We start from the raw sequence: 27,498 nt of genomic DNA, 5'->3' as shown, positions 1-27,498 counted from the left end.
ACATAGCACTCAGCTCCCCCACTGGAGCCAAGCTGGTGAAAACACACTTCCTGAACTGGAAGACAGAATTAGCAGCTAATTTGTTAGCTACTCTCCCTTCAGTAAGTCAAGCTGGCACGACTGCGCTGCATTCAACTGATGGCAAATGCTTTTGCAGTTGTGCATTAGGTCTGTTTGTTTCAATCCAGCTCAAAGAAACCCCTTTATCACACTTTTTATTTTCTTCGAGAGCAAAGCAAATGAGAAGTTAAAGTGGATGCAGGTTGATGTGAGAACATGTTTATTAGACCATGGGTAGACTACAGCCAAGATAAAGTCAGCATTATAAAGAGAACCATAGACTTTGGGACAAAGGTTCAGGGCAAAATGTTTCACTGCCAACTCATGGGAAACAGCGGTCAGGCCCAGAAAACTAGCTAACTGTTATTATCCTCGAAATTATAATAAGGGGCACATTCTGACCAGAATCTGAGATCTGTGTTCTGCTACACAATGAAACAATCCAGTGCTTTCATTCTGCTATGCTGGAAGTGGAAATTCGCTGTATTAGAGCTTGCTAACTAGATTGATACCCACTTAATATTTCACATCTCACTTCTATTTTCTCAGCAGTGTAGCTATTTGCCCCTCTGGCGATAACGACCTTTCAGCCTAAAAACAAATAGGCTATTTACTATGTTTTCAATGTATTTGTTTATTTTTACGCTGTAAGAATCCCCCTCTTAATCCTGTCACATTTACTCTCAAGCTTCCTTTGATTCGATGCCATCGAAATATCAGGTGGAATAAAGGTCACTAACACTAATAAACTTCCCTGAAGCCAAACCACATGGTGTACTGGCGGACGGCTGTGTAACAGCACTGCTACTGAGACTAGTCTGAACTCCAGTGCCTCACTTCACATGATGAAATCAAGGAACTAGGGCAGCCCCTAAGTGGGAACACTGCAAATAAACCTTAAAGCCAGGTGTTAGACAATACGATCCCACACAGTCGCTCGTATACTGCCCAGGCTCTTCATTTAAGAATGTTCATTTATAGTTAATGGCTTTTAACTCCTTCCAAGAAAAAAAATCCAAGACAAGTCATAAGTCTGTCAACTGGGCAGCTACTCGGCAAGCTATTAATAAACTACTATAGGAACATCACATGAGTCATGCCTCTCAACCTTTCTGGTCCCTGTTACATCTTGATTCATTTGCGCATTTTCCATGCTTCACTGCAAGCTCTGAAGTCAAACGGACTCATGAATTTGGGGTATTTCTTGATAGGCTGCAGCACCTTCATTGGTAGTGGCTTGGCCCAGCAGGAGAAAAACATGGATATAAATAATCACAGCTTTAACAGATATGACTCTCTCCTTTCATTTGTTTAGATTAACACTGCTATCAACTAGTGCCATCAACTGGTAAATGGAAAAAAACTGGTAAAAGCTCCATATATTTGCTCTGCAAGATTTGTAGAAAGCATTCTGCAATAGCTCTTCATAGTTTTATTAACAATGAAGCAAGGGCACCTTACACTACGCACATGTGAAATGAGCGTCCTAATGGATGTTTCATTTCAGTACCACCTTTAATCTTCCATCACTTGAATCTTCCCGAGGGACAGCCACAAACCTCACAAGGGGTCCCACATGATGGCCAAGCCAAGCCTCCTGCCCCACTGCTCTGCTCCTCTCCAACTATTTCTTCTTTCCTAGTTTCATGAAATAACTGGTCCCCCAACAGATGAAGTGAATGCAAGAGCCTGAAGAAAGGATGCCGCAGGGAAGAAGCAGTAATTCTTAGGTGGCTTTGCCACTGCATGATATGAAAGCTCATGCTCAAATGTTTTACGTGTCACTGCAAGCAAGCAGACCCCTTCGATTCTCAGTTTTTTAAAGTTATATTCTGGAGAGCCACCAGAAAATATACACCAAAGAGCAATGACAGAGGCAAGAAATACCCGCTGAGGGAGAAGGCGGCAAAACAGTCGAACATAATCATATCTTATCACTTCCCATGCAGTTACTTGTCTCCCTTTTGCCACTCCTTTGGGTTTACAAACCCCGCATTTGAGTTTACATACCTGGTTTCTCCTGCCAATCCGATTGGGTGCAGGAGACTTTGAGGGGGATTTGACATTTTGAGAGCTCCCGCCATTTTCAGCAATCTTCCCCACATTCATCACTGCTGACATCATGGCGTCAATGGAGGACAAGTCTGCTCCGTCCAAACTATTTGGTGAGCTTGGTGATACCTGGTAGCTGCTTAAGCTTTCCAGCTGCTTCTCTGGAATTAAAAACACACACAGGACTTTCTAGGCCACCCAAAAAATAAACCAACCCAAACCCCCCCATTATCTTCAGCTGCCTGTAACTTGCATCACACTCTACTGGATCATCATGGAGCATAGGTGACAGCCCATAATAACTGGAATTCTTGTAATAGGAGAAGTTTCTTGGATTGGAACGCATAGGACAAGGTGTACATTACTTTCTCATAGGACATGCACGTTATCCTCATTTTCAATATTAATTCAGTATGGGGCTTATAGAGTGATAAACACCTTTGCTGTAAAATGGTATTATTTGTGGTATTATTTGTGGTACGTTGTGATCACCATGAACTAGTAGGGCAGTACAGATGAATGCACGCTCTGGCAAGCACAATTGTTCAAGCAAGCACTTATTTGAACAGAACTGCACAATTAAGGCATTAGCAACCCAGTGTAAGGTAATGGATCCTCCTTATAGCATAGCTTTATCCAGCTCTGTATACAGAGTAAGCTAAATTAGAAAAAATCCAACCAAAATAAACCACCAAATCCCCCCCAAATGCCTCTTTACTACCACAGCTGGCATTTATGTAGATTTCTTTTCTTTTTGGTCTATGAAGCTACGTTAGTCCATGGAGCATACGTGCTACATCCACAACTAATGCCACAGCTAAAGCTGTTCAGATTCAGACTTCTCCATCACACTCTGCGTGTAGCGAGGATTCTACCAAATTCAAAATACACCTAAAATCTCATCTCTGGTTTCTCAACATACAGACATGTCAAACACACAGGTAAGGCCTTCCACTTTCCTCTTTATGAGTTTGAAAAGGAAAATGCTTTCAAACTGAACATTCCGTTCCCCAAAAAGAAGTCTCCCAAACAAACAGGAACACCCTGTAAGTCTATTGCTCTGTCAACTCTGATGGAGAGCAAATCTTAATGTGTGATGTGAGAAAGTCACTGAAACACAAGAGGGTGTGAGGGTGAACAAGGAGGAACATGTTTGTGAACATTTGATCTCTGCATAATACTGCCTTTGGAAGATAAGCTTGAGCATTATAAACAGGTGTTTTTTGAGGCTAAGTAATGTAGTGCCAAGTTAGTAGGAGCCAAGAAAATCTTAGTTTGGAAGTAATGGTAGTCGAGTATTCATGTGTCCATGCTTCTGCTAACCTATTTTATACTTTTCAGACAGATAAAGGTTAGGGATGGCTAAAGAGATGCATGTACCAGTGGTTCTGCTCAATGTATTTTATACATGTCACACAAATAAGGGGTATGGATGGGTAATAAATGTTTCTACAAGCCTTAATCAATGCCCTAATTTACACAAACAGAGCTAGTCAAACCAGTTACCTTCATTTTTATCCCCTGATTGACTGTGGCTCTCTCCTTGGTTGCTGGTCTCCTCACTTAGTGTAGTATGTATAGTAGCGTCTGGCTCTTCAGCCTCTTCTTCAGCAGCACCCTCTAGCACTACGTGAGGGAGAAGAGAAAAGAGAAAGGGAGTTAAGCTTTTCTGGAAGCCATTTTAGCAAAAATAAGACTACAGCCCTTTAGTTCGAGGGCTCCCCTGACTGCTATGTAAGTCTGATGAAGCATGTAAATAGTACCAGCGCAGCCTACTCCCACAAGTGGCCAGGCACTGGGCTGGCTGATGCTGCTGCCTCTGCCAGTGGCAAAACCTGGGCAAAGAAAGACAAAGAAAGGAAACCCTTACTGGCTTGGTCCCCAATATTCAGCCAGCAAAAACAGGACGAGGGAGGCGAGAGAGCAAGCTAGCATATCACTGATGGTCATGACATTTGGTTAAGAAGTTGGAAGAATATTCTGCAGCTAGGGAATTTAATTACTTTAATTTCACACACACACACTCCTTCCATCTTCTCTTCTTGGAGAATTAACATTTATTCCAATGCATGAATTCATGGTGACCTTTCTCTTCCTTCTAGCACTGGTGAAATGACTACTGAGGTTTTTGGGGCCATATGGCACGTTCATTGCACCCACTGCCCAAGGTTTCCAGATGAGTTGAAGACTTAAGCAACTACCATATGTGCTGACAGAATTTCTCCACACTCCTTTCTGAAACCACAAACTTATCATGCTATCGCTGGGGTTTCAGGAAGGATGTCTGTTCTGGCTGGGGAATGACAGGGCAGTTAAACATCATTTTTAGAGGTGGTGGGGAATGATCAATCATGAGAAAGAGAGGAGTTCTCTGCCATGGCACCCACGGCAATAGCCTCTGGAAAAGGTTATTTGTAATATGGAAAACTACCGATACATTTTTAATGGAGAAATACACCTTTATAACCTTACTAGTAAAATAGTTATGGAAATGAACACACTGTGGACATTTCATCACCTCAGATTTACAAATCCAGCAAACTTCATACAGGTTTTCCTTTTTTTTTCAGAAAGCAGAGGCCATCAGCCTCAAACTGTGGTTAACTCAACAGGGTTTCTTCCTTTAAAAAAAACCATATTCTCAAGGATGACATGCAAATCAATCACATAACACATCTTCAAATGCTGTTTGAACAGCATTTGTGAACAATAAATGACTACATCATTCCAACTACTGGCATTTTAAAGCACACAAGAAAAGGCAGACAAAGAGAAAGGGCCCAGCTTGTGTCAAGCAGCTCCTTATTTCACACAATGCCAGACAAAGCAGCAGATTCAAGCTTCCTACGTTTAACCACTGACCCTCCTAGGAGCAGCACACAGATGACTTGACATAGAGGGCCAGCCCAGTCTGGAGACAAAACCTAGGACCTGACTAAGCCCAGTGTCTTAAGACTCTGGATAAGACCAGCTTCTTAACGAATACTGCTTTCATTCTGCATCTTCAAAAACAGGCAAAAAGACTGCTTTTATGCTACCCTGAACAACTCCAAGTAACTCTTCCCTAGTACTTTTTCTACTTTTCTTATGAAAAAACACTAGTGGTCCCTGTGACACAGGGATTTCTTGATCCAAGGCAAGGCCAAGCACCCATCCTTCACTGTTTTCTCCAGTAATTATGGGAGATGTTTATTTGTCTTTATTTTTTTGTCCTTAAAAAGGTCCATCTCATTCAAGAGCAACACAGACACTCCTCTTTCTGCCCCCACCTCGTATCTTTTTTTAGCCATTTATGTGGTAGCTGACTTAATTTTGAATAGAATAAACACCAGAGTTACTTTTAAGACTGGCGTAAATCTTCTAAGTTGCTTGTTATATCTGCTTCGTACCACCAAAAATAAGGACCAGTTTAAATTATTTGGAGGGATTTCTGCTAAAACAATGCAACTAAGTGCTTAAAAAACACGCCAACCAAACAAAACAACTCTTCTTTCCAAAGCAGACCTATTCGTTCCTCTTTCAGTCAGTACCTAGGACATCAACGTCACCACTGATTCATCCAGGAAGAAAATCTATTGTGCAACCATGAAGACTCCTGTGTTGGCCAAAGTAGCTGAGGAGCTTCCCAGAGAACTAGAGCCAGAATTCCTAGTGCTGCATTTAGCAACAGTGAAAATGGGAACTGTTTATCACAGAGAAGAGGAAGGCGTACATGCACACATTAACAAACCCACCTCCTGGTACAGAAACACCTTCCAGCTTGCTCTCTGTTCTTCTTTCAGGAAGAAAACTATGTGTTGTGCTATTACAGCCTTTCATATTTTATATGAACCAACAGTTATTTTATAAGTATCTTCCTGCTAATGCAAACCAAGATGTAGAGTCACAGATCGTTTTTAAACCATTTTCTGTACATCAAAAATCACCTACTTTGGAAGCAGTCAAAAGCCTTAATAGGTGTTACTGTTGCGTGCTTTTCTTTACATACATACTTTCTAATCTCTTGCATGAAGCAGATATGCACCACTGAAACAAAGACAACTACATGAACAGCACACACCGATTTCAGAAGCATAACTTTCTATTTGCAATAGGATATAGAAACAATAAGAATACTGGGCCAAATCACTCCTTCCTGTGGGAAAAACCCATGGCAGAGTGCCTTTAGGCAGGAACATACTGAGAGATTTCTCCTGCAGCTTTTTTTTTTCCCCCCCTTTAACTAAATGCATCACTAAGGATGGGGAAGTGGTTTTTTTCCCACAGCACCTAAGAAACTCAGGGAATGAGACAGGCAGCAACCAACACAGATGCCATCTGCCATACTGCCTTCAGGACTGCAAGCCTTCTCAGCTCACACCAAACGTCCCTGCTTGGAGGTCGTGCTGATGGAGCCTTCTTCCTCCCTCTCCCCAAAAGAAAACAAAGACCTCCAGGAAAGAGGACAAAGAGGAAATAAGCTGGCAAACAGTGCAGCCTCAGGTTGCATTCAACACTGGACCAATGCCTCTAGGAAACAGGGAAGTAGTCACAAGCATTCAAGTCATCTTCTACTTTGAAGAAATCCCCCAGTGACACAGTCATCCTCTGTGAAAAGGAGGAAAATCAGAGAGCAAGTGACAGAGCAAGAGCACTAGTATATGTCAAGGGGGGGATGACACAAAACCGACAGGACCAAACAAAACAATGCAGCAGCCCTATTTTCACAGCTAACACCAAGAGACCTGGCTCTTCTGCAGGAAGGTGTCTCCTCTACCTGATGATGCTGCTGAAACTATGAAACTGGGGCAACTTCGATCCCACAGAGAAACCTGAGGGGCTTTAGCTCCTGTTTCTGACAGAGGCCCACTCCTGATGCTCCACATAACCAGCTAATGGGAGAGTCACTGAGAAAGCAGAGAGCTAAAACAAGAAAAAAAAAGCCTTGTTGCTTCCCATTCAGTCTGTACAGGAAGACACTTGCTAGACCTATTTCCTCCTTTGGGATAAAGTGCGACTCCACTGAATGTTAAAGCTGAGCCCATCCACAGTTACTTCCCCCCCTTCACTTAAGTGTATTTATTTGTATTTAATTTTCTTGTTTTAAGACCACTCTCAACAGTTATAGCTGCTTCTCCTTCTGATGAGGAGCATCACGGATGAAGCAAAAAGGAAGAACACTGGCCACAGGGGAAGGAAGAAGAAAGAAGAAATGATGAGTCTTCAGAGTCACAGTCACTTGATTTGCTGCCGAGAGGCGGCTACACAGGCACAGAGCAGCACATCCTGGCCCCTGGGAGCTGGTACAAGTCTCTGCTCCAGATTGCTCCACTGTCTTTGCACATGAGCTCTCCCTTTGGAATAGATAGGAAGAAACACACAATACAAGCAAGGAGGGGAAAAACCTGATGGGTAGCACAAAGCTGCTCATTGTTCTGCCTTCCGAAAAAAATCCACATTAACGTTAAAGTAGAAGCCATGCACTAATTGGGCCAGGGAAAGATTAACACTCTCAGCCAAATACTTTTATTGGTTTCATTAAACATGCCGTAGTACATATTGCAGAACACGGAGGAGGGAGGAGGTACAGGGGAAACAAATGACAGTTTTAGGAATGTGCACCCCCACACACATGCATTTCAAACCACTTTTTCCCGTGAGGCCCAAACAGGAATCCTGAGCTGCCTTCATCATTTCCATCTTAGCAACGCTATTAGCTTATTCAAGGCTTTCCCACTGCTGGGTTGTTGGTTTTTTTTAAGTGGTAGAAAAAAAACACAAGGATCATTTAAATGAAGGCCAGACCTTCTAGTATACAAATTTAGATGAGAACAGAACTTCAAAGAGGGGTATCGCATTTGAATAAACAAACTTTACCGTTTACCCTTGAGATTGTAATACCTAAGGATTGCTACACCGCACTCCAAACCATTTCTGATGCACTGGTTTCCTACTAAGCTTCTACAAGGAGATTTTACTCCCAGAGCACATGTGCCAAGCACAAATGTCACTCCCAAGAGATGTGCACGATCACCCGCTCTACATTTTGAACGTCATTTTGCATCAAAGCTGGCAGGAAGGAAAGCGGGTGAGAAGGCATCGTGTGGGAAGAAAAAAGGGTTAACACTAATCAAAGCACTGCCTCAAGGCAAAGAAAAATGTTTTCCCGACTGACCTTTTTAATACCATCCCTGCCCTTGCTACTGTAGTGCTGGTGCTGACTTGGCACCCCAGTGGTAGAGAATTATACTGGCAGCATCACCTCACTGTCACGACTGCTGGAGCACCGGTACAGAGCAGCTTATGGGGAAAGGAGGGCAAGCATAAAAGGAAAGACAGTTGCTCAGGAGTATCTGGTGGTTGTGCAGTAAAAGCTAAGAATGTCACCACTAAGGTTTTGAACTTGTACCTGTAACTAATGTTCTCCTCTAGGGAAAAACAAAACCAAACAAAACAAGATAACGACCAAAAGGAGCAACACCTCTTGAAAGGTGCTCTCCAAGCACCAAAAGACAGACTGCTCCTCCTGCTATGAACTCTCTGAGCTATCAGTGATACAATTGTTTTATCTGTGCTAGCGCACATGTAACACTCTGCTTTCTAAAATAACCCTATGCGTCCACAATATCCATGTGCCTTTTAATACCTAGCATGCACATAGACAAACACACCCAGACACAGACCAAACAAGCGAAGCCCATGCTCAGGGCCATGCCTTAAAACTGAGCTAGGGACCACCTTCTCTTTTGGGAGTGGGGCAGGGGAAGAAGTACCAAAAAAGAACAAGACGACCCCTATATTTCCAAATTATTTTATATACTCTTGTTACAACATCTAACGGTTAGGCTACATTTTAAATACTCAAACATATTTACTCATCCTGTTTTATTTCCTTGACTGCATGCTGGGATATGTGTGTGCATTTGGGTTTTATGTAGATTTTGAAAATCACCTCCTGATGTCTTATGGACCACTTAATGGTCCTCAGGACTTTGGTTCAGATGACCAAAAGCATCCCTCTATAAAGCATACCAGAATTTGAACTTCATTAATACCTTAAGCAAACGACAACTCTGAATCACCATGATACTCTGGTATTACATTGATGTAATACACTGGAAACAAGGGCAAACAATGTAACAGTGAGACGCCATACAGGCAGAGGTTTCCTGGATGAAATTCACTTATATGGTCCAACTGGTTTACAGCAATGCACAGAGACACCAGACAGCTTTAACATAAAATGCATTTGTACCTATCTTCTGGGCCCTGCGCTCTGTGTGCTAACTTAAACATGGTACCCACGTTTGCTCCTTTCGCAAGCAGTGCGCTGTGGGAACAGCCCTCATGCAGGAGCCTGTGGTCTTGCTAGGCTAGAAAGGAGAACTGAGGCACATGCTGCTCCAGCACTGAGTGAAAGCAAAACCCAGCGGCCCCCAGGCTCCCAAGAGGAAAGCCCAGGTCTCCACCATCACACTTGGCAGAGGGTTTGATCCGAGCCTGCACTGAGCTCCTGACCAGCACTGCCAAAACCTGCAGCCACATTTAGGCTCAACAGCTGCTGACGAACTTTGTGATTTTTCTAACGCCTTAGCCCTCCTCCCCCCTCGACCAAAGAAGTATCTATGAGCTGTTCCTCATCCTCGCTGTTCACATCAGCTTGTGGGCAAGCACCTGGCCCACCAGGAAGCCTCTGTCACCAAACTGCAGTCAGCTTCAAGAGCTTCTTCAAGCAAAAAGGATACTGAGATTTGAACACAGCTTAACAAACTGGGGCCATGAGCACCGCTTTAAGACAAGCAAAGAAAACAAAGTCAGGGCAACGGCAGAGTAAAACAAGTGGCTGTAAGCAGACATCCCTGCACTCCTTCCCATGCAGACAACTGCAAACACACACCCCTCCATCCCCATCCTTGCCTGCCTGTGCAGCCATTGTCAGGAGGCCAGTGGGGAGGGGGCCTGGATCTCCCCCGTCACCAGGCACCCCCGCAATGCAGTGCCAAGAGAGGACAGGATGGGCCCTGGGCCTTACTGGGCACATCCCCTCCGCTGCGCCCTCCCCGCCGGCTGAGGAGGGACACAAAAGCAATACTGTCTGTCCTTATAAGCTCTGCTTTGCATGTGTTCAGGGAGCGGGGACAGCTGTGCGGACGGCTCGCAGAGTTCCAGGAAGTCGATGTGTTTCTTGGCTTTGACTCCAGTTTATTTGCCTTAGATGAAGTGGCGACCCGAGAAAGTCCCTTTGCGTCCCCCCTGAGCTGGCACTGGCCATAGCTCCTTGGGACATAGCCCGGGGTTTCTCCCCACACCCATCAGCCTTCCCCAATCCAGCCGCCGCATCTCTCCCTGGGGCCAGGGCTGGCTCGCTCCCCACCTGGCAAGGGGACAGCCCTGGGACACAGCGTGGGAGAGGGTGGGAGCCCGGAGCAGAGCCAGGGACCAGAGGGAGCAGGCCCTGAAGGCTCTTCCCTTGGCAGGCAGGATGGAGGTGTCTTGGGAAGGTGGGAATGGGTCAGGCAATTGGCATCATGCTGCCGGCCAAAACCACAGCTGCCCACATGGCCCTGATGGAGCCAAGGACAAGGGGAGAGAGCAGAGGGACAGGGGGAAGCCGAAGCGAGGGCCATATCACGCATGTCTCCCTGCGGAGCAAGCCGAGGAAGGGGAGGCGTGCCTGCCTGAGGGGAGCCCCAGCCCACGACACAAAACCTCATCTGCTGGTGCTGCTGCCTCAGATCAGCGAGAGGGGGTGAGAGATGCAAAACGAGGAAACAATCTAAAACGCAGCTCTGTGGGTTTGGGTTTGTTTGCTGTTTTGGGTCTTGCTGGGGTTTTTTCTTCATTTTTGCTTTGCCCTGCCAAACCCAGTTAACTTAAAACCCTGAGAGGGGGAAGCTATAGCTTTACATCCCATCACCTACATGGCTAAGCAAGCACTGTGCTGGGGGAACCACATACTTGTCCAAGAGCCTGAGGGGTGAGCTGGACGGATTGCACTTGGGAAGGCCAGATGGAAAACACTTCTGAGTAACAGAGAAGAAAAGCAACCTCCTCTCCAAACAGCCTGAAGTACAGCACCCCTCGGCTCCCCTGGAGGAGAGGCTGCAGGGACATAGGGCGGGCAAAGCGGGACACTGGGCTCGGCTGTGTAGCTGTGACGGAGATCTCCAACAATATATGGCCAGTCTAAACCACGGGATATCTTGTCCTTTTAAGGTGGGCCAAGAGCAAGCATCTGTGCAGCAGCAGCAGTACAGCCCCAGCCTGCCATCAATAGCCCCTGGTGTCACTGAAAAAACAGGGGCTTCTGTGCCATACCAACTGGCTGTGCAGATGCCCAGGCACCCACCCCAAGAGGATACAATCCATCCGGTTGTTCCTCTGCACAGCATCACGGAAACAAGAAGGAACAGTAGTAACCAGAGGAAGAAAAGCCACGAAACCATGCGGCTGGGCTGCTCTGCTTGCTGGCAATTGGCGCCTGCAGCTGTCGGGGAGGGAGGGAGGGAAAGAGGGTGGGCCTGTCCCTGTCCTCATCCCCTTCCCTGTCCCTCGCCCTGATGGCCAGCAGCTCAGCCAAGAGCAGCTTTGAACCCAGGACTCAAAGTGCAGGTTTAAAGCGAGTCTCTGGTGGGAGAAACAAGCAAATAATTCACTCCCCTCACGCTTGCTCTTCACATGCAGCCAGAGCTGTGTGTGTGCAGCAGGATGGGTTCAGCAGGGATTAGAGGCAGGACAAATCATGCCGAGGAAGATACAGAAAATCTCCTGTGCTAGTGCCCTGCTTCTTGTGTGGCACCCTGGTTGCAATCCTCTTCCTCCAGCATGGATTTAGAGAGAGCTTCACAGAGGGCCTGAATGCACAGGCAATTTTACAAAACCAGTTCTGGAAATAGGGTAATCTAAACCAAGAAAAGACTCTTTCCTTTTGGAGTAGCTATGTCCCACATGGTGTTTTCACCACTGTAACAGCATCCACATGCTAGCAAATTTCCTTGCACAGGCAAGTCCAAGGGGGAGAGCACTGGGTCGCTTACCACAGAGCCCCCAACATACCCTTTACATCCCAATTGTGCTGTCTTCGCAGAAGGTGCCAGCGCACTCTGTGCTTGGAGCCTGTACCAGGTAGCATGACAAAGCGCTTTACACCTTGCAAGATAACATAGTAAAACAATGCACAACTTGAGAAAAGAGTAGAAATCACAGGGATTAAAACTCATTTCCTGGTGGTAGCGTTGTCAACCATCATGATTTTATCATGAGTCCTGTAAAAATCTGACGGTGTTACATTACTGCACAAAAATCTCAAACTTTTTTTTTTTTTTAAACTAAAACTTCTAGATTTCCATGTTGTGGAGAAAGGACAAAAACATTCCATGCTCAACAAAATACAAAAAGCAAATGGAAGTGAACAGATTAATTTTAAAGCCTCCAGCTTTTAAGGATAATCATCATCTCAGATGCTCAACCTGTAATTTCTTAACACACACCAATAGCAAGACAGAGTGTCCCATCTTTATGCAGCACGTTTTGTACCCTGGAACACACAACTTCCAAAACCAAAATGGCTTTTTTCATTTTTTAAAGAGGGAAAAGAATTGCTGCATCTCGGCACATTTCTAGTGTTTTATTTAAAAGCCAGCACAGCTGCACTTTAATGCTACTTAAAGATGAGAACCTCCACCAAATTACCAAACTCATTTTAAGCAAAAGGAGATTCAACATGCAAATATTTTGCAGAGAGAACGATTCAAGAGTTTGCAGCTCTTCTCACTGCTGTTTTCCAGGGAGCATGACTTGCTGACAGGATTAACTACTGCCAGGCTCACGAAGCTGGGAGACAGCTGCCACATGGCAGCCATTTATTACAAAGCTCCACTCCTCTAAAGTTAGGAAAGAGGCAGACTATTTCATCTGTGTTATCAGCAGGGTTCCTCTGCTCCACAGGCTTTAGCGACTAGGCTTTTTCTAAACAAACACCTTCTTTTTTTCCCCCACCTTGTTAACATCATTATCTTCCTGTCTTCTGTTTCTGGTCAGCACAGGAACTATTCCCCCTATCACACTCCCCAAACAACAGCAGCAACAAAAATCTATAATCGAGACAATTTAAAACATTCAGAAACACACATACCCCCCAAAATAGATTTTTTAATTAGTTTTAGCTTGAAATTTTAAGAGGGGAAACCACATGCCACAGGGAGGAAAGACAGTTGTGTTGGAGCAAAGGGATTCAGAAGCATGCTGTACAACCCTTGCTCTCCCATCCACCCCTGGAGGCATTTGTGATGCCAGCCTTCAACTGCAACATCCAAAGCGGCTACACAGCTTTTTCATGAACAAGGTAACCTGTAGCAATCTTCCTAGCTTATATCTCCACACCAGGCAGACTCACTGCAGACCCACAGGCCAAAGCCAACCCCTGCCCTGCACCTTATGAGGCACAAACAGGTCTCAAGTCAACCACCTCCTACAGGCTGCTAAGGACCAGGACCAGATATACACCACCTACATCATTTCCATGTGACATTAAGCATAGATGACCACCGGTTGCTGTGCTCCTCTTATTTTGAACCAGAGTTAAAAGATACAAGCTAGCTGTTTAGTTTTACCTGGGGTAATATCTATCTGCCTGCTATAGATACCAGAGCACCACAAATCACTCAAACTGAGGTTTATGGGTTTTCCTCCAGGTAAAGGGAGAACTCAGCCTTAGAAAAACACCTCTCTCCCATCACTGATAATCAAGTAGCCGCAGTCTTGTGAGCACACCTGCTGGCTTATACCAGCTGGACATGTAGCCTTCAGGGTTGTTTGCAGAGATCTAAATTCTGAAATATAAAGTTCTTTCTTGGTTTAGTTAGGTAAATTAATTACAGCAGCAGATGGTACTGGCAAGCCTCTCCAAGTTGAGATCCTCACAGGAAAGCCACTAGGAAAATTTTAAACAGCAATGCTACTTGCCTATGGTATTCTTCAGTACGAGTTTTCTTTCTATTTTGAAGAACACACACCGAAACAAACCTGTGGGAGGTGCTTCCTGCACGCTTGTCAAAATGAAACAGCATCTGTTAGTTTTCATAGACTGCAACACGCGTGCAAAAAGAAGGGGCAAAGGGACCCAGTTCAGCAATTTCTTATGGAATTCGGAAGTGCCTCAGTTTTATCAGATGAGTAAAAGAAGCTTCAGAAATTACATATCTACCTGACTTGATAAAAAGATGTATTTTCAAAACAAGAACTGCATACACACACACACACACACACACAAATCCCCCCTCATCCACAACCACATCCAGCTGCTGACCTTCCATGTTCCTTGTAGTATAGCCTTTGCTCTGGGACTTTAAAGCCTAGCAGGCATTTCTAAAGGATTTCACAAAGTACACAGGCCCAGCCTTGTAAAAGCGCATGAGGAATCCACGGAGGTCATCGTGGAGCTTAGACAGTCTGCAAACAGCATAATCCACGTGCTGGAGAGGTAAGGAATGACCAAAGTCAGGCAGATAGGCCTGAAGACTTCTGCAGTGACTGGCTCCTCCAACAATGCTGTAAACCCTGGAGGAAATGCCTGCTGATCTTCAAAGCCCATCAGTAGGAACAGCCTTAAGTTTCCTGAACATGAGCATTCTGGTTGTGAGGCCACAATCCTCTTACGCACGCAGAGAAGAATATAAAAACAAAGCAAACAACAAAAAAAAAATACAATCCACTAATAACTGTAAATAACCAGCGAGACTGACCCTCTACTCTGCAACGAGCTGTCGGATCCATCCAGCAAGTTTTGATGCTCTTCGGCACAACAGCCACACGGATCAAGCAGCAGCTTACAATCTCTGCAGCTTTTCTCTTTCTAGTCCAGGCAGTACTCCACACGTGTAGACTCCTGGAACTCAATACTCAGTCGTTCGGACTGGGAAGGGATGCTACAGCCCGTAGCTGTACAAGGTGTCCACCGTAACTATATCAAGACCATTGCAGTGTGTGCTGCACTGCCGGCAGAATTTTAGGTACAGCCTTCAGTCGCCTGACAGGCTGCACAGGCGACCATGAGTAAAGGGGAGTCTGGACACCTGCACACTGCAAAGAATTGCAGGAAGTTTATTTCAGGAACGCTGGGGAAAAAAAAAACAAAAAACAAAACAGACAAAATTGTGAACAGGTTTCTTCAGTAAATGAAGTTTCAAGTTGCTACTTCTCCAGCCAAAAACGTCTGTTGCTAGTCCAAAACCACCCTCCTCTTCCAAAAAAACAATTCCACCGCTAGCACTTCACACACTGCCATCAAACACATGATACAGACAATTCTTCCCACAATTCACATATGAAAAGGCAAACTCATTTCCTTCTGCTGACTCTCATTGACATGTAATATACCATAAAGTTAGCCTGAAACAAACTAGTATGAATTATGCACAGGTTCAACCCAATCCTGGGTAAAACATTAGTTGCAAGTTGCATAGAGAAAAATGAATGACAACAAAAAAAAAAATCAACCAAATGGCCTGTGCAGGCACACACCCACCCCAGTTTCTGCAGCAGGACAGCAAAAGTTTGCCAGTGGGACCTTGACTAATCACCTTCATATATGCCCACATAGAGAAGCAACATTGAAGTATCATAATCAGACCTGTGATACTGAAATTCGTGTTCTTTTGAGGAGTGGTGTTTCCACATGAACATTTTCTCAGTCATATATACATACACACCTACACAGACACTTTCTTTTAATCCTAAAAATGAAATCACTTTGCTTTACAGTTTTAAGCCAGTACATACAAGATATATGTATATATACACACACACACATATTTTATATATACATATTTATATTAATCTTGCTGAGGTCATGTAGGATCTACTCTATGACCAGAGGTGAAGAAGACCTGAAGTGTTTTAAAAGAGCCACAAAAGGAAAAACAACTAAAAATATATAAAGGTCCGTTATTATTCTCTGATTAGGTTACAGACCTTTAAAGGAACAAACTCTATTTTTACCCAACTGAGAGATCCCATCCTCCAAACTTCATATAAAAATTTACGTTCATTCAGAGCAAAAGGAAAGGAAAAAAGAAACCCTTTACACCAGAACTCATACTTTCACTCAGGTACTAAGCAGGAGTTATCTTCCACTTCCAGTTCAGACATTATTGTTTTGTAGCAAGTTTTATATGCCTTATGGAGCTCAACCATTCAATATAAAGAGAATCAAGAGAAGAATTCAAGAACTAGGTAGCCATCTCACCTGTAGAGCAGACAAGCATGTATTTGAATGACTTAAAACACAAAACTAAAAGGAAAAAGCAAGCAAAACCACCAGCTAAATAAATTATTTCTCACTGAAAGGTGAAAATTTTTCTTAATCTACCCACTCATTTCACACATGGTAATGTGCAACTATCATTCTACCAAAAATTAGAAGAGTTACCACCCGATTTGTTTCACTCATTCCTTCATCTAGACTTCAAATGGGGTTTCTGAAGCTCGAAGGTTTCGCCATCCCTACTTACTGGCAGCTGAAGACAGAAACTGGCCTCTTCCTCACCTATTAGGGTCTGGCATGCCACGAAGGCTATGGAGGTAGGCACTTCCATAAACAGAAATGGCGGCAGCACCATGTTCAATATATTTCACACCAAACTTGAAACGTTATTCAATACAGATTTGACATAAAAAGTACAAAAGCTGACAAATTCAAAGGTTTCTCAGCAAATACACCCCCTCAGAACTTCCTAAAATCTCTAAACATGGATAATTTCTGAAGTAATGAGGGCTTTAAAATAGCAGTAAGCGAGCTCCCTGAAGGGTGGGGTAATTGGGAGGGTTATCACACCTCTGGGGGAAGTCACAGGCTCTATCTTGGCAGTGTTCCATTCCTTCATATACCCAGGGGACTGATTAGTTCATGATAAGCAATTAGGCACCCTAGGGAGGACGGTTAACCGTCTTACCAAAACAAAAAGGCTGCACAAATGTAAGTCTCACTAGATTAAAGAAACACTATCTGCAGAACAGCAAATTTGTGTTTGTTCCCTTCTACTGGAACTAGCAAATATTACATTTTGCCTACATATGGCACACACAGATCTCAGAAATCCTAAATTTGAGCACGTACTTGCTGCTAAATTGGTAACAAATGCTCTGAAGCATTTTCTTTCCCAAGACACCAGTGCAGTGATGCAGGAAAAAAGGAGGAGGGACAGACGGGAGGAATACAGTAAATAATGATCAGACGACTTGAACCAGCAATCTCGTTCATTTAAATCCTCTTCCTCATTGTTAAAACAGTCCCTAACCAAGGGCTCAGCTGTAGAAAGGGGGACCTGGCAAGGCTATCTATGGCTGAATGCTGGTTGCATTTCAGCACACAACTCCCAGTAAGCAGCAGCCCCACCATTACACACCCTGCTCCTAAAAAAGTTCTGGGAAGCTCCTGCCGGCTGTGAGGCTTGCAGAGAGGCACCTATGCCTATCACAGTCGTATCCACGTTAAACATTTATCTCTGGTGAAGCAGAAGGATGAATTCACCTTTTGCCTGCCAACTGATGTAAAAGCTCCAGAGCTGCCGATGGTGCTGTTTCTGACTAACATCAGGCCCAATGTATTTCAAAGTACTTTGACGGCTTAAAATATGAAGGAATGCTTTTCAGTTAGACGACCCCCTGTTCTTTTCTGTCCTTTTATCTTTTCTTAACAGTTTGCCATCCAGTGATAGGAGGGAACCCCAGCTGCATAGCCTGAGCTTTTATCTTCTGCTGACCATGCAACAACACAAAGCTCAGTGCTGGATTTCCTGCTGCTTGCCGAAAGGGGCTGTTCAGCTTGTTTAAATATTACTTGCCTTGGGAGCCTTGGAGTTGTGCCCAAGCACTGTACTGTATCTTCCCAGCATCCATTTCAGCATGTACTTTAAAGGTCTTTAGGTTCGATGTACTATGCTCTCCCTCACTACGGGAGGAGCCTGATGCCTCCAGAAGAACCAAAAAGAAAACCCACCCGACCCCTCCCTCTCTCCCCATTCCCCCCATTAATCCCTGCACCTCATTCCATTACACAGCTAACAGAAGTCCCTCTTCATCCCAAAAGCATGAAAACATACTTAGTCCAGTAAACTGAACCAATTGCAAGCAAGGAAAAGACATTCTGGTACAAAAGGCTACAGCTGGGAAGAAATCAGATGCTGTGTCTCACGTACAGCAAGCTACCAATGCTCAGTGAACAAACAACTGAGAAAGTACAGTAGCAAAAGCAGGCTTTTAAGATGACTTATGGTACAGCAGCCTCTTGCCATGCTAAATTTGGGCAGTATCTACAGTGGATTTTAGAAGAAAAGAATTTTCAAACACAACCTTCTCTGAATTTGTAAACTTAACATCAGGGCACTTTCTTTCCTTGTTCAGAGCAATGATGAAAATAAAACACGGCTTTTACAAAACCAGAAAGGATATTCCACCCTTGACGAATTCTTCCAGAAGCTCTCCTCAATTACCGTGCCACCAGAGGCCGAGTTCTGGCTACAAGGTCAGCAGGGAGATAACCTTGGCCAATAGAAATGATCTGCATCAGCCCAACGGCAGCACCAGGCGGCCACCCATTAAGCAGCCCCCCATTAAGCAGCCCGGCAGGCCTCACTGTTAACCTGTTTGCAGCCGATAACAGCTGATATGGATGGAGAAGGAGGAGATAAAAATCCAGATTCACAACCTATTTGTGAAAGTTGCGGAACAGCAGTTTGAATAAAGAAAACTTTAGCGAATACTGACTGTGAGAACTGCCCTGTAAAAAGATGCCTCTCATATTCCATGGCAGCAGAGATGCAGAAATACATGTACCCCACAAGCTGACAAAGAATTGCAGTCACAAGGAAACTCAAGGCTAGAACTGAAATCCTGGGTTTAATCCATTCTGCTTCGCCTCAGCCTGCAGTGTACAGACTGATTCAACCTGATGTAAGCCACGGCTGTCATTCAGAAGGACAGGCTGCCAGTCCTCACTTCACCCCGCAGCTCCGGCCACAGTTCTCCCTTCGGCCTTGTGCCAGTCCTGGTGTTTGAACAACTACACAGTGATCTGGGATCACAGAACTGATCCCGTTTGGGATTTACATTTGTTCGGGGTTTGTTTTGTTTTTCACTTAAAAACGTATGTACATATAGTTTCATCAACAGCCTTCACACAGGGGAGCTGAGACATCGTCAAATTACACCCTCTATTTGAGTGAGGGATGAGAGACCTGAGCAAGAATGTTGTCGGTAACTCTACTCCCGCGGTGCTGCAGTACCGGTGAAAGATGAAAAGATGTAGTGGAATGAACCCACAGCCGGCTCCATCTCCTGACTCCCTCCTCCTGCTCCCCGTCACTCCCTTCTCTACAGCTCAGAGCTCGCTTGCAACCCCTCTGCCATAAAGAATACTCCTATCATTTAGAAGTCAACCTGAAGTTCAGTTCTCCAATTAAACTAATTTACATGAATGTAAGTTCACAATAATATAAACTACAAGTAAAATGTCTGCACTGCACCTCTCCCATAGTATCCCTGGAGGAGGAGTGCAAGAGAGCAAGAGCAGTCCCAGACAATGAGTGCTTACTGCTTACTTATCCAGTTTTTCCTAGATCAAGGACTGGGTGTACCTTCTATACAGTCCTATGCACAAAACAAAACACCAGTCCAAACTATCCCACTTCCCTTCCTGCCTCCCTCAGTCTTTACACAAGCATCATTTTTGACGTCTTTGTCGGTCTGTAAACATTTGTAAATGACCCTTCACACATACACAGAGACAAAATTTACGCCCTCCAACACAACTTATGCTTCATGAAGTCACATCAGTAACAGTGCTGATGCAGCCTGCCACCATGTGCCACCACATGTACCAACCACAGCTCTGGAGTCCCTGGTAAGTAGGGCAAGCAGCTCACCTGGAGTCCTCAGGTACTTTAGAAACAATATTTACAAACCTTGGGCCCTTGGACTTAACATAGAGCACAGTGGGAATGGCACACATGCTCCTGCACAGGCAGCTGACCCCCTCCAGGGAGCGGCGTTTATTGGAAAATGCATCACCTTAAGGGGACGGGATGAGACACAAGTGGAGAAAAGAAACCAAAGCTGCAGAGGGAAAGGACGTGTTGCCTGGCTGCATGTCCTCAGGCGCTGCTAGCTCACATTGCTTGCACCATCTGATCGCTCAAAGCTAAACATGGAATGTAGGTAGCAAGTCATAACACTGCGCAGGGCTGGAGACGTGACCCATCAGCTGTTTCTGCATTATAATTATTGCACTGGGGCACAGCAGGACCAAAAGTTTGCCTGGGCAGATTTCTGCAACGTTTTGGCTTGTTAAAAATGACAACCAAGGCCAGACGCCGCTTTCAGCTTTGTGATTACAGTCGCTTTTCAGCAGGCCCGTCATTCCCTGTTTAAAATCCTCAATCCGCAAGAAAAGCAGAAGGCCCAGAACTATCGCACATTTTTCAAAGCAGCATTAAGAAGTCAGATTTCATAGGGCTGTGATTGCTCTCTCCCCCCTCCACAAGATAGAAAAGAGTTTCCCACAAAGACACCGCGAAGCAGCACTCCTGAACCACCATTCTCTGCACTTCTAAGCTGGTTTTGGTCATTTCTCCTTCAGGCTATTTCTGCTCCCAGGCTTTCTCTTGCTCTCTTTTTAAAGTTTCTGCTACCAATTAAAAAAAAAAGAAAACTGTACTGCAATACCATCATTTCCTCGTATTACCATATTCTCTAGTGGACTGATTAATTCTCAGAGTGATCCTGACCCTCAGCTCCCACTGGGCCTCAAGTGATGCAAATGGTCTTCCTCCATTTTATTTTTGTCCTAACATGCACCAAGTACAAGTACAGGACTAAGTTTTGCAACTCTGGACTTAAAATGCAAATACCTTCACTGATAAAGCTGGAAAGGAACACTTCCCTTCTAGGCAATTTGTTTGCTTCTGTAACATGCTCAGAATTAAGCAAAGCTCGAAGAGGACAAGTTAGTAAGGAAATAATTTAAGCCAGTGTATATTCAACATGTCTTACTGTCCAAGCTTTGCCCTGTAAGCATAGCTTAAGTTATTAAAAGCACAGTTTGTCAGGCAGTGTGACATTAATTCTAGTGCAACAGGTCAATGGAGATAGGACAAAAACTGTAAATGGACAGATCAAAATCATGCAGCAGTGCACAGCTACAGCATTTCTGTTACATGAAATGGAGAGGGCAGTGCAAATCTGTGTAGCACGGCTCCTTTCCAAATGACTCCCTTTAAGAGACCATGAGCATCTACAGGATGGAGGGATGCTTTCAGGAGGTCCCTCAGAGCTACCTCAAGCTTCCTGTTTGACACCACATGGACTCCCCCTGTCCCCACCCATCCCTCAACCAAACAAAATTGAAATCTGGCACTTTTAGCCTATTTCCAGACCAAGATGCACTCAGACCAAAACTGATGTGAGGCTTGAATACAAAAGGGATAACCCCCAAACTTCAAAGATGCTATTTTTCTGCAAGAGCAGAGAGGTACAGGGATGACAGGTGGTTAATGGGAAGGCAGGCGGAAGGGAAGACATCAGTAAGCAACTAACAAGCTCGTAGGTCAGAAAAGCACACTCAAGGCTAATAGACCAAAACTGCTGTTAGCAGAAGAGCACCCATCTCCAAGAAACCACTTCCTATCTCATTCTCCCCATCCCCTCCCCGGTAGCGTTTCTCCCTACTGTAATTCAGAACAGCCAGGCAACTGATCTCTAACCATACATCAGAGGAATTGGCTAATACAATGTCACCCGGCCCACCACACGAACAAAAACCACCAACGAATCCAGCTGGTGGTTAACTGCAAATTTCTGTGCCATACAGATGGCATTTTACTGCTGAGGGTTCCCTCACCTTTGCACATACACTGCCCTCCTAGAAACACCTTCTGCTCAAAATCAGATTTACAAATACATGTACAGATATTCTACACATCTGCTTCCACCTGGTGGATTACCAAAGACAGAGACAGCAGCATTTTCAAAGCAAACATCTAAACCCACCTCTAAAATTAGCTGAAGAGTAAATCTGTGGGCAAGAGCAGAGGGGAAGAGTGGTTGGGCTCGGGGTGAGGAGGAGGAAGCTTGCAAGAAATGGAATAGGAATTGCTAAACTGTTTAACCCACTTTGAAATTCAGGTTTTTCTCTCTTGGAAAACAAACCAAAAAAGGATTTTTCTTTCTTTTTGACAAGTTTGTTGAAACCGAGGAGGACACAGCTATTCAATATTGCTCTGGGGTGCTTAACAGGAATAAATTACTTCAGTCAAATGTCTTGTCAAAGAACTTAAAATACTCTTTTCACAGTCTCCCCTTCCATGACCAAGAAGAAAACCAGTTTTTAAATGCACATTAAAATACATATTATATACACACACTGTGTATAATCAAAACCGAACCCTAAAGTAATTCATTAATTGCTACCCATAACCAAGGATTTAACACTTCAGCAAAGCAAACAAGAACTGTCAGGGAGTATCCCGAGATCCTCGCTGTTGTATAACCTTTCAGGTCTGGTTTCTAAAAGCTTCCTTGCTGTGATACCTGCAAACACAGCTTTGCAGTAACTTCCAGTTCCGTTTTCACGTGCGTATTTTTAAAGATAGCAGCCGCCTTCGCCCCGCATGTACAGCATCAGGAGTACTTCGCTCTCTGCGGCCCAAGTTCCCAGAACAGCCAGCTCCGGAGATCCTAGGTGTGGCACATTCTTTTTTGCTCTAGATACTCCTCCTGACTGGAAGCGAAGGTAAATACTACTCCAGCCTCAGTCTGTTTCCCCCTTGCACCCACAGCAGCTTAGTAAGATACAGTCAGCAGGCTACTGCAAATTGCACTTAAGGGCTCATTACAAATCAAGGCCTCAGTCTAGCTAATGAATTGATACCAATAGGCGCATTCTACGGAAGAGACCCCATAGCTTTCAACAGAAGCTACAAAGGTCCCAGTGCAAGCTGTGGTCTGCAAGGGACTGCTACGTGGCCCCTGCATCAGGAAGTTTGTTTGCATCACATGCACAGGTATTTACCAGCTTCTGGGCCTTTGTTTTCATTTGGGAAACCGGGATGTTTGGCAAGGTGTGCAGATCTTGTCAGACAACTTTCAGACTACCCTTACTCCATATGGAACAGAAGCACCTACAAAGTAAAACACATCTGCAAGAACTCTAAGGCCGACAAACCCCTCAACCAGAAAGAAATTCTCTATCTATACCTGTACATCACAGTCCAGGAGAAACAGGCACACATTCCCCACATGTATTTTACATGTGGAAGAGCAGACAAAGAGAGGTATACAAGATCACTAAACTGCTACTTCAAGGTGTGGCACTAGAATGCCAACTTCAGTACTGACAGACCTCAACTAACTTACCCTGGTCTGGAGCAAGAGGGACATAGGGAAGCTTGGCTTTCAGTGGGTCATGCACAGCGCCTTTTACCATCCATATGGCAACAGACATTAAGGGCAGAATGCACTGGAGAAATCGTCATTGCCAATGATTATCAGCTATGATAATCAATAGCTAGCTTACTCAGTCAATAGCTGCAACTGCCATCTCCCACCACCCGCTTCACCCTTCCCAAATCTCAATGTCCCTGCATTATAGCTTCGAGAAGAACCAGTTGGACTCTCTCCTTGCTTTTTTAGGGATTCTAGGTTTGTTGTGGGTTTTTTCTTCTTTCCAATAAAGAGAGGACATGAAAAAAGAATTAAAAACCTGAAGTTACTTCTTCCTTTGCTGCATTCTTAGAAATGGCTGAAGATTTTTTTATTACTTATTTTTCTTTTAACCCAAACAAATGTGGCCTGAAGCTAAACACCTGACATGTAGTGTTTCAGCACAAGTAGTCAAAGCTTGGTAGAGCTGCCTGCCAGAGAAGGACGGACCTGTAATAAAGCTGCCTGGTGATCTCCAATTGAAAAACCCCCCTGGCAGCTCAACTTCTTTCATGCAGGGGAACCTACTGATGTTCTCCCTGCTTTTCTGACCCTGATGACTCTCTCACTATACCTGGAAATTAGGAAGCTGACTAAGTTCCCTAAAAACTGGTCTGCTCAGGTCCAGTAACCCCTGCTCCAAAATGGTAGAAGCAGACAGTTTGACATCTCAGCAGACCAAGTCTCAGACTACGCTGGTGGAATTGCCAGCATTAAACGAGTATCTTCTTCCTCGAGTCCAGTTGCTGTCATAGCCCCTCATTTCAAAACTCAGGAGAGATTTTCAATGCATTTTTGGGGTTACTGACTCTAAGCCCGGAGGATAAACTCCACTCGTGGTTGTTCACAAGTAAGAAACTGCTTGGAAAAAGAAAGCATCAAAAAACTGCAATTCTCTCACAATCACTCAAGCTCAAGAACCACAGCCTTAGCACTGCCAGTTTCCCATCTCATTAAGTGTCTTGCAATACTTGTTTTTGTAATTGTTTTCCATGCTGTCTACACAAAAAGCTATCTCGGAAGCCAGAAGAACTACATTCCTTAAACATGGACCCTTTCCAGACTCACCCCAAACCTTTCTGTGCTTAAGGTCCTATACATACACGAACACACAGATTGCTACGGGCCCAGCACTTAATTCATTTTCTAGTTGCCCTAATTTTGAGGCTAAACACTTCCTAAACTTCTCCATCCCTGATGTTCCCCTACCTCTTCCAGGAAAGCCAGGCTGCTTCCTGCTTTCCTCCATTCACAGTTGCTAAGACTCCACTGCAGCCTACCAAGTTGCTCTCCCATAAGCCACGTAAGAGCGCTACCATGCATGCAGAGCGCAATTCACATTAACTACTACATACACAGCATGTTTCTTTCCAAGAAGTTCCTAGTGAGTAGTTGCTTTTTTTCCAGTTTTTCCTTTTCAACTCTTCCTTTAAGTCACAGACAGCTCCTCCCCCTCTTCACTCATCACCTCCACTCAGAAAGGCTGAAGCTCACTGATCCCACGGTAGATGGCAAGGCCTTTGCATCAGTGGCTGCTAGCTGGTCTTGAACCAGTTTGGGTAAGGTTCATACAAGATATGGAGTACAAACATTTTTCTAGAAACTTTAAAATCTAAATGCAAATTCTCTGCCCATCACCTTGATCGTCAGGCAATAACAATGCTAATAAAATAAGGTAGACTATGAAAGGCCATCAGCTAGCTGTCTGGGGTCTGATGACTGCCGACAAGTCCTCAGGAGGAAGAAACAGCAATCCAGCCACCAGTGGTGGTTGCCTACCTCAGCCTCTCAGCCAGACCCTGCCCTACCAACCAGGCCCGTGTTCACCTCACCTGAGTTCTTCTGTCTCTCAGACGTAACAAACAAATAACGGCTGAACACCACTAACAGCCACTTGAACTCAACAGCATCCACGTTCTCTGCTTCTCCTCCAGTGATGCCACAGACGTTGTGGGGCTCAACAAAACCAACTTGGAGATACAACGAAAAATAAACTTGTGGTCACTTCCCAAGGTTGGAGTGTACCTACAAATGTAGGCTCACAACGTAATGTGCATTTATTTTCTTTGCATAGTTTACATCCTCCATGCCTAAGTCAAGACAAACTTCATTTGGAAAGCTTTCTAAGAACAAAAAAGCTGAGTCCTTCCTATTTTTGTGCAAAGAGAAAACCCTCCAATACTCGCTGTGTGTGCTCAGGGCCCTGAAAGCTGCCAGGAATAGTTTAAGGATGAGGAGAGAAGGAAGATTTCTGTGACGAACCCTACTTTTCAAAAGGTTTTAGAAATAACTGTATGATCAAACAAATGCAATGCATTGCTCAAATCAGTATGCAAACTCAGAGTGTAAACGATTCTAAAAATCACTATGGCTTTAGGTTTTCTACTTCTATTTATTCACAGATTTGACAGCAAAGGGCAAGTGGTGGAATAAAACTACTTTTCAACCTCAAGATATAATTAACACAGGAATCGGTACCTTTGCATCTTGCGTATGCATTCGTATCATAGACTCAGTGGTACAAACACGAGGATGCATACCTTCAAGGTTCATAACCACACCTTTGCATTAAAAAGATTACTGAGCAATCTAACAAAAGGGTGTTTACTTTTAGTGCATACAATTCTGTATCACTCAGCCCATTTGCAATCTCTAATACTGATACCATTTAACACTGGAGACAAAGGAACCCATGTTTCTCCACCAACCAGATGTAGTAAATCCACAGAAGTCAAAACAACCAGACAAGAGACAGGAGAATCAGGCCTTTAGGATGCTGCACTACTGTCTCCTGCGTGGTTAATTTTGATGAGCTTGTTGAAGCACAGCCTTTAGCCAAGTGCTTTTTCACACAAACTCATCCATAGCTCAGAGACGATTAATCATCATTTATTACTCACCTTCTGGCAACACCCACTTTAAGCTAGGCACCGTCCAGACACATCAAGAAAGACAGTTCCAGTCTGAAGGCTTTGTGGTAAAAGGGAGCCATTTCTGAGACCCAAGCCTGATGGACAGACAACTACAGACACCCGTGGTACTCCGCACAGCTACAAGGATCTGCCAGAATAAAGCTGCTCACAGGATAACTTAAACACAAATGCTATTCTTTCAAAAAGGGATGAGGTGTCTATTAAATACACCTACTTTTCGGTGCCTGCCGACTGCTACTGGTGTTACGGTACAAGTAAGTCTCGTGAAAGGATTTTGCTGAAGAAATATGATGAATCTTCACAGACTTAGTGATCAGAGCACCTCACTTGGTTACAGTACATAGGAAAGTAGTTATTCTGTTCTGCTGCAGCATTAGTAACTTCTCAAACAAAGAAGCCTGATTGAGGCAGACAGTGAGGGGCTTATCAGCTTAGGAAATGGGAAGGATGGTCCAAGTAACTGCCAAGCAGTCAGACATAATTCACTCTGACGAGGCCAATGAGAGACAAGTCAGAGAAACGCATGTCCTGACCATTTACGTAACGCCCAAACATTTCCCCCTGCAAAGTCTCCCCTTAGGGAAGCATTGCCTAACTAAGGAGCAGGCCGCGAAAGGAAAATCCACCTGTATGGATCTGCATCTAACCAGCACCCTCTCTGGTTAAGCAGCTGCCTTAGTGGTACAGGAGTCATTGCCAGTCGTCAAATTGCTGGACCCAGGTGCCAACAGCCATCACCAAGCAGACAGCCAGAAAGCTCTGTGCAAGGTTCTCTGGGGTCCACACCACCGCGCTGTCTTCTCACACACCAAGGAACCGGGCAAGAAGTAGAAGGCAAAAAAAAGGCAAGAATACCCCACCCTAGTCTAGGCAGACAGGCTCCATCTCCTTTTCCCAAGCCACTTCTGCTAGCACAGAATCTGTGAAGGAATCTCTATGAAAGAATCAGAATGTTACTGAAGTCATTTCATGATGTGAGATGAAAGAAAGAAAGAAAGAA

The 27,498-nt window shown here is 44.5% G+C and overlaps 1 protein-coding gene across 9 annotated transcripts in view; it reads right to left on the bottom strand.

The window, feature by feature from the left end:
- Positions 1 to 27,498, bottom strand: part of RREB1 (ras responsive element binding protein 1) — a 127,712-nt gene that overhangs the window by 67,809 nt on the left and 32,405 nt on the right. For 3 of the 9 annotated variants that reach the window (XR_003993671.1, XR_003993673.1, XM_030500862.1), the window contains exons 1-3: positions 14,116 to 14,244; positions 3,619 to 3,738; positions 2,071 to 2,279 (exon numbers count right to left, since the gene is read on the bottom strand). Coding sequence is in view for 7 of the 9 variants with exons in the window: in XM_030500862.1 (XP_030356722.1) it covers positions 2,071 to 2,279; positions 3,619 to 3,738; positions 14,116 to 14,173 (387 nt within the window). In the remaining 2 variants the exon portion in view is untranslated. Of the gene's footprint in view, positions 1 to 2,070; positions 2,280 to 3,618; positions 3,739 to 5,846; positions 5,871 to 14,115; positions 14,246 to 14,834; positions 15,937 to 27,498 lie in introns of those variants that run through there. The other 6 variants (XM_030500890.1, XM_030500900.1, XM_030500882.1 and 3 more) reach the window with 5 other exon arrangements.

This window comes from Strigops habroptila, chromosome 1, assembly GCF_004027225.2.
Source record: "Strigops habroptila isolate Jane chromosome 1, bStrHab1.2.pri, whole genome shotgun sequence".
Classification (NCBI taxonomy): Eukaryota; Metazoa; Chordata; class Aves; order Psittaciformes; family Psittacidae; genus Strigops; species Strigops habroptila.
This window is presented reverse-complemented; position numbering and strand designations above follow the sequence as displayed.